Source organism: Echinops telfairi, unplaced genomic scaffold, assembly GCF_000313985.2.
Source record: "Echinops telfairi isolate 266 unplaced genomic scaffold, ASM31398v2 ScPeMD7_2;HRSCAF=8, whole genome shotgun sequence".
NCBI lineage: Eukaryota > Metazoa > Chordata > Mammalia > Afrosoricida > Tenrecidae > Echinops > Echinops telfairi.
The window spans coordinates 75953250-75961424 of NW_022103898.1; the positions used below are offsets into that span (position 1 = coordinate 75953250).

At 47.9% G+C, this 8175-nt stretch overlaps 1 protein-coding gene across 1 annotated transcript in view; it reads right to left on the reverse strand.

Annotated features, from left to right (window-relative positions):
- Positions 1 to 7626, reverse strand: part of INHBC (inhibin subunit beta C) — a 20490-nt gene extending 12864 nt beyond the window's left edge. The window contains exon 1 of the mRNA XM_030886554.2: positions 7244 to 7626. Coding sequence (XP_030742414.1) covers positions 7244 to 7578 — 335 coding nt within the window. The 5' untranslated portion in view covers positions 7579 to 7626. The remainder of the gene's footprint in view (positions 1 to 7243) is intronic.
- Positions 7627 to 8175: the final 549 nt, after the last annotated feature.

Genomic DNA, 8175 nt, shown 5'->3' on the forward strand with positions numbered 1-8175 from the left:
AAAAAAAAAAAAAAGAAAGTGCATTGGCTTTGGGACAGGATGACAGATTCCAAAAGGAGTGGGGAGCTGGAAAGGGCAGTGACAAAATTCTTCTGGAAGCTTGAGACGGGAACTGTGTTATCTATTGGCCATTGTTGGCTATTGCCTGGGGTAGCCTGGAAGATAGAAAAGATATTTCATGAAATGGTGAATTTAGCTGAGGATATTTCCAGGCAGAGAGCTGGAGGTGCTAATTGGTTTATTTTAGCTGCCTATGATAAAATATTTTAGGAGAGAGATGAACTAAAAAAAGGGAACTGTTCAATTTTCAAACAGAATTTAGAAAAAATGTTTCTAACCTTGGACTTGCTAGATGGAAACAGAAAACATTTTTCATCCCCTTCCTTTCCATCTGGCAAAAGGTTTACAAAGAAAGAAAATGGCCTTAGGGCAAACATCAAATCCAAAGCCCTGCCCATAAAATAACTTCAGAGGGAAGAAGGAAACAAATAAAGGGTCAACTATAAGCCCTTCCCTAAGATCCAAAATGTAAAGTGATCCTTCTAGGCCCTCTCAACTAGATAAAGGGGGTTTTAAAGGCTCTAAGTGTCATACCACAATACTGTAATTTGTGGCTTGAAGTGGAACTGTATCTGTCTTGAGAGGATGGGTTGCCTTTTGTTTAATAACCACAAGGTCAGCGGTTTGAAACCCTCTCCTGCTCCTCGGCAGTCAGAAAAGGCTTTCTACTCCTGTGAAGCGTTAGGGTCTCAGAAACTCACAAGGCAGTTCTACCCTGTCCTACAGGGTCACTATGAGTCAGAATTGACTCAGTGGTAGTGGGATTAGAGTTTTATAATTTTATGATGTACACGGTCCATAGAGAATTTGTCATAGTGAAAGCAACACTAGTTTGGAATTTAAAGGGCAGGGGCAGTTCAGAATGAAAAGAAATCTCTAGACTCCCAGTTTCTTTGGGCTGGAAGCAGGCTGAGAAAATGACTCAGCCGAAAGCAGAGGCCGTTTCTGTTGAAATCGAAGGACACCTCAGACGACAGAGCCAGGAGTGAAAGGGTGGGCCCAGAAGCCCAGGAAGCAGCGGAGAGCAGTGGGAGAATCCATCAGTGAGCAGAACCAGCCTTTCACCAAGAGAATTTTTGAGTTTTAGATTTGGGCCAGACTGAGACAGATACTTAGCTGGATACCAAAATTTCTGGGTCTCCCACTTCTCCGCCCCCCTCCCCCCCCCAATTTGAACAGGAAGTGTCTATAATGGTTATCTGGTCTCTGTCTCAACATTGTATGCTAAATGTGTGGGAGGAAGACAAATGGTATTTTTAGGTCACAGGCAGTGGTGTTCTAGTAAATGTTTAACAACTGGTCTCCGGAAAGGAAAGAAGAAGAAGGGGAAAAAAAGAGTTCTGATGTATAGTGTCTGCCAATTTGTGTAGTGTAAATATTGCCCCCGTGACTAATCTCAAGCTACCAATATGATGTCACCGCACGAGGAGCTTGGAAGAGATGCGCATGATTGGCTCTCAGCAGCTGGTATGAGCACCCCACTGGATGCCCGGCCTCTGAAGACATGTGCCCCGAAACCCTCAGGTCTACACGCACCCAATTCAGAGACGACGGCAAGTCTGATCCTGAAGTCATCATGAGCTATTTGGGAGGCTTGCCAGGGTGCAACGACTGCATTTTACATGTGGGAGAGATCATTACTGTCGGTGTTATGCTGGTGTTAGGTTAAGGTGACCAGACGTCCCGCTTTTGGCGGGACAGTCCCGGTTTTTAACAATTTTTCCTTCATCCCGCGGCATTTAAAAAAAGTCCCGATTTTTGGAAAAGAATGCACGACAAGCTAGGGTCTACGGTTTTCGGCTGCCATGTGGCTATTTCGCCAGGATATGAGTTTTATCCATGGGGTCCGGCTTTACCAAGGTTAAAATCGGGTCACCTTATGTTAGGTGCTTTCATGTCCGTCCCTACGGAGAGTGACCCTGTGCACAACAATTGGAAACACTGCCCGGTCCTGCACCATCCTCACAGGTGTTGCTATGTTATATTACTATGTTTGAGCCCATTGTTGCAGCTACTGTATCAGCTCACCTAGTTATGGGTCGTCCTTTTTCTTGCTGACCTCTGCTTTACCCAAGTATGATATGCTTTTCAAGGGTTGAATCTTTCCTGATAACATGTGCAAAGTATTGAGATGAAGTTTCTCCATCTTCTCTTCTAAGGAGCCTTCTCCAAGACAGATATTATTAAAAAACCAAACCCACGCCGATTGAGTCAGTTCTGAATCTTTCTTGGAACAGACAGCCTCATCTTTCTTCCAAGGAGCTGCCCGTGGGTTTGAAACACCAACCTTGCAGTTAGCAATCCAGTGCTTACCTGACAGCTTCCCTGGTGCTCCCTTGTTTATTAAAAGGAGTCCAGATGGCGCTGTAGGGTAAGCACTGACTGACAACTGCAAGGTTGGTTTTTCAGACCCACAGGTAGCTCAGCGAGACAAGGATGAGGCTGTCTGCCCCCAGAAAGACTTACAGCCTCGGAAACCCTATATTGGATCATATGAGCCGGCATCAAATGGTTTGGGTTATTAATTGGTTAGTAATGATTAATTATTAAAGGGCAGATGGTCCTAGACGATGACATTAATAGCTTCCAAAGAACAGCATCTTCTGATGCTCACCTCTTTGTGTAGTTCTCTCCCACCTTGGGCTTCAGCTTGGGCACGTGACTTGCTTTGTCAGTGGGCTATGAGCTGGCAAATGCAAGTAGAAGCTTGTTCGTTTACACCTTGAGACTTATGCTCTTGGAAGCCACACCACGCTTTAAAGAAGCATGGGTTAGACTACGGAGTGACAGGCCAAATGGAGAGAGGCCCTGGAGGATGAGCGCCCATCTGAGATGTTCCAGCCCCAGCTGAAGTCTCAGGTGAAGGAAGGCAGCCACAGGAATTATCTCAGCTGTACCACCTAGAGCAGTCCAGTGATACCGAGCCAAACCACCAATTAATGGTAAACAATCAATCCTTGACGTTTTATGTCACTGCTCTTTGGGGATGGCTTGTTACTTAGCAACAGATAATGAAAGACAAAAACTGTGGGCAGTCACAACCTCTCAGGAGGCTGGACAGACATATTGATTGACACTTTCAGGATGCTTCTTCCGGACAGAAACCTAGTATAGTTGAACTGATCCTGGCAAAATGCGAGGCACAGGGTCCTTAATTCATAACGTCCAGAGTTCCCAGCACTCCTGGCCCTGTGGTTTCCACGCTTCCTTATGCTAGCTTCCTCAGAGCCTTGGGCTCTCTCTGTTCATATCTCCAGCAAGAATAATTCTCAGATCTTTCGTTCACACTGTGCTGTAGTTAATAGCTTAAATTGGAACGGAAAAGTTCCAGCTAAAATATTTAAATGTAAAAGGTGGAATCCAGGCATCAGTCATTCTCACCTCCAAACTTCCTTTCAAACTTGGTCTCAGATCAGGCCCCCTCTGGCCTGAACGTGGTATTCATTCATTAGCAAATACGTGGGAGATACATACAAGACTTTCAAGTCAGGAGAATGGTGTTTGAAGCCTGCCACTTGCCAGCTGGATGAGCCTGGCCGTGCCAGCTCTCTTCATTGAGCCTCAGTTTCTACACGCGTAAAAGGCGAATAGTCAAGTCTTGCATCTGGGGTGGTTGTGCTAAATGAGATGAGGCAGGTACGCACACACACACACACACACACACACGCACGCACGCACGCACGCAGCAACCATCATTATTATCACAAAGTGCCAGGATGGGGCTAAGAACCAGGGATAGAAAGGTCAAAGAAACCGAGAGTCTCAGTGTTCAAGAGGATCGCAGTTCATCTGTCCATTTTATCTTCTCCATCTCAAGCTGTTTTTCAACTCCAAATGCAGTCTGCTCCCTCACACCTGGGCTAGTTAAGTTTTAGGTCCACTTGGCTGGCCCAGGATTCTCCGTAGTTGAGGCCTCCTCCAGAACGTGCGCTAACATAATATAATCAACTCCGTAACGGGATCTTCTGTGAACGGCCAAGCGGTTGTGGAAAGATTAGAGTTGAGTGCTACCCCTTTAATCAGTCACAGCCCTGATGCAACGGAAAGGACGTTTCTTCGGGGTTGTGGCCTACGCCTATTGAAACAGACTCTGTGGGAAGACTGGTCTGCATCCTGCATCTGGTTCATTGATCTCTCGTTCTTTGGACCTAAGCCAACAACCTGCTAGATTGCCTGTCAACCCTAGGAGCTATCAGTGGCCTGCCATATTGCCTGCGGACCTTGGATTCACTCACCTCTGCAGCCAAGAGCTGAATTCAGTCACTTGTGCCTCCCCCTCCCCTTTCTGCCTTCACTAACACAAGCCTTCTTGCTTTCAGGTTCATATCTTGTTTCCTGGTTCATTGGCACTGACAGCTACATGTGTCCAAAAAAAGCCTTCAGCTTAGCATCTGATCCACAGACTTGAACTAGACTGGACTTACCCACTTCTACACCTGTGTGAGCCACTTTCGTGATATACATTTCTTTCCCTATGTACACAGCATTACACGTTTCATTTCGCTAGGGAACACTAAACCTGTGCTCATGTTTTTCCATCAGTGTAGCATGTTGTTTACCATCTCTATGGAATTCAAACTTATTCTACAATGTAAGCCAGTTTGCTACCTTCTTATGAAAGACTTCCCTGTCTCATCAAGTCCCAGGACGTTCCGGCTGCCCAGCATGCTTTGTGCCCTTATGGGGCATTTAGTTAGTCCCGCCTTCCAGGTCACACATTCCCAGCAGCGGCAGCGTGGGAAGGAGCTGAGTCTTCTCTCAATTTTCTGTTCCCTCCCACCTTAGAATAATTTTTACAGTATCTTCTAAGCACTCTGTATTGGCTCATTTAATCCTCTCAATAATCCTTTCTTTAGTCTCATTTTTGTGGGTACCTGTTGTCCAGTCAGCTCCTGACCCGTGGAGACCCCACACACCGTGGGATGAAATGCTGCCACCATGTCGGTGATCAGAGTGTGGTGATTCATTGTCAGATGTAGAGCCCCAGACTTTTCTTTCAAGTCGATTTGGAACACCCAAACCACTGACACGGAATTCATTCCAACTCATAGTGACCCTGTAGGATGGGGAAGAACTTCAACTTCCTCTTTGGATTTTCAAGGCTGCAAATCTTTAGATAGATAGATAGATAGATAGATAGATAGATAGATAGAGTTCTATTAGGGGCTCACACAACACCCATCACAATCCATCCATACATCAATTGTGTAAAGCACATTTGTACATTCATTTCCCTCATCATTCTCAAAACCTTTGATCTCCACCTAAGCCCCTGGCATCAGCTCCTCATTTTTCCCTTCCCTCCCCTCTCCCCACTCCCTCATGAATCCGCCGTCCATCCCCCAGGCTGCAAATCTTTAAGGGAGCATAAGTCCTCATCTTTCTTCCTCAGAGTGACTGGTGGAGTCAAACTGCTGACCTTGTGGTTAGCAGCCCAACATGGAACCTCCTGTGCCACCAGGATTCTTGAATTGGTTTTGGAAGCACTGCTGAAATCCGTTCAGCATCATGGCAACACTCGAGCCTGCACTGGAACATGCGTGGTGTTTGCACAGAAGGTGCATTGACTAGGAATCCATTCTACTTGGAAGGTAGAATTCTACCACCAGCATACTTCAGATCCCATTTTATACATGAGAACCCTATTAACAACCCAGGCCACAGAGCTAATAAGTTGCTGAACTGGATTTGAGCACAGGCACAGGATTCTAGAGCTTGTGTTCTTAACCATGAGAGGAAACGCCTCTTGGAACGAAACTAGGGGTCAACTATCACTGGGGACTCTAGAGGTTGGTCAAATGGAGCCACAGCCTGGTTTGATTATTGAACGGAACCAATGTTTACTGACTATCTCCAATATTCCTAAGATGCAGAGAGGGATAGTGGTTCAAGTAAAGGATTCCGGAGCTTGGCTACTTGGCTCCACCATTTACCAGTCGTGGGACTTCGTGCCTCAGTTTCATCACCTTTAAAATGGGCCTAACAATAGCCCTTGCTTTGCTGAGTTGCGAGAGCTAAAGCAGTTAGTGGATGTAAGCGCTTACAACACAATACGCCTGGTGTTGTTGTTAATGTGTGCCTTGCGGTTGATTGTGATGCTACAGGGCAGAGCCCAACCGCTCTATTGGGCTTCCGAGGTTGTAATCTTTATCTCCTTCCAAGAGGCTGGTGGGTTCCAGTCGCCGATCTTTTGGTTAGCAGCCAGACATGCACCTATTGTCACGCCAGGGCTCCTAAACATACAAGTGTTAGCTGTTCCTGCCACGCAGTAGCCTCTCCTGACACAAGGAGGAAGAAAAGGCCGTTTCTGACCTCAAGGGGTTGACATTCTGTCAGAAGTCAGATTTCACAAAACGCGGCAACAGACGATTCTGCACCTGCAGGTAAGGTTTTGGGGGGGGGGCATTACTAGAGGGAGCACCCCACCTCAGGTCAGGATGGGAGTGCTAGCTTCCGAGGGGAAAGGGAGTAGGTGCTAACCAGGGAAAGGGCCCAGGAATGGGAAGGGTCTCCCAGACCACGAAAGAACGTGCAAAAAAGCTTAGAGCCCAGGAAGGCTGGGATTTGTTCCGTTTCTAAAGTTCTGTCTTTGAATTCTTGATTTTCTCTTTAGTTACTCACTACACTCGCTAACTGTTCATACTTCCATCAAAGTAACTTCCCCCCACCTCCAGCCCACCCCCACCCCCGTCTACTTTCTACCCACCTATCCAAGCCTGACCCTCTCTAACATGGTGACCTGAGGTATCAAAGCCAGAGGGGAGGGGGTATGGTGGAGAGGTACTGTAACATCAGTGTTTGACCTTTCCATCTTTTACCCAGATTAGGCATCCATGGAGTGGGGTGACATTAGATCAGGGAAGGACTGGACCCTGAGGTTGGAGAATGGGCAGCCTCTTCAGCTGCCAGCCCCTGGGTGCAGGCCCGGGAAGTGGATGGGCACAACCACCCGCAGGAAGCTTATGGAGTCTGCAGAGAGAGAGGCTCCAGAGAAGAAGAGGCGGGCCTTCTCAGGAGAACGAAACCATTACCAACATCCCAGTTGCTCATTCCCCTGAGCTACCAGCCAGAACCTGTGAAGTGGGTGCCCGGGATTAGGAGAGAAGAGGCTGTGAGGAGTTGGGGGCTAGGTTGGTGAGGAAATTTTTCCTTTCCTTGAGAGGTGAGGTCAGGTTTGGGGGGCGATCTATAGACCAGGAACCCACCTGTCTCAGCAAAGCTGATGATCTCATATTCCTGGGCCCCGTTCGCCTCAGGAAGCACCCCCTGTGGGGGCCTCTGGAGGCTCTGCAGTGCCGTCCTCAGAGCAGCTTTGGACACGGGCCGGCTTAGTGTTGGTCGCTGGTTGAGGTGCAGCTTGTCCAAGATGCTCCTCTTAGCAAAGTCCAGCAGCAGCTCCCGTTGGCTCTCCAGGTTCAAGGTAGGGCCCCCACATGCTGGACACTGACTGCCAGCTCTGGGAGTGGTCACTGTGGCCAGAGGCAGGAACAGGAAGGCCAGGAGCAGTGAGGAGGTCATTGCTGGGGGAAGCCCTTCTCGAGCAGTAGCCCCAGGAAAGAGCTGTGAACCTGGGGCTCAGAGGCTCAACAGCTGTGGGGCCTCTCTAAGCTGCCAGGGACTCTGGAAGGGGTGTCTGTCCAGCTGGCATGACTGTATTGCAGGGGATAGGGCAGCCAAACATCTGATTTGAGAAATGAAGCCAGTCCCAGGTAGAAGCTGGCAGCAGCTACCAGTGCATAATCCGGGAAAGTACAGAGTGGGGGATGAGAGAGGAGGTTGTTTTGTTTGGGGAAAGAAATGTCCCTTGGCCAATTCAGACAGTTGTTACCCATGTGAGCTGTCAGGCCTGAGGACAAAGGTTATAGCTGCAATTCTTCCTCAGATTATGTGAAGCTTGGGGAAGCTGGGGTGGGGGAGGGGGAGGCTTTGAGATAGAGCATTAAAAGATGATCTATCTAGAGCAGCGGTTCTCAACCTGTGGGTTGCGACCCCTTAGGGGGTGTGGAACGACCCTTTCACAGGGGTCGCCCGATTCATAACAGTAGCACAATTACAGTTATGAAGTAGCAACAAAAATAATTTTTTGGTTGGGGGGTCACCACCACATGAGGAACT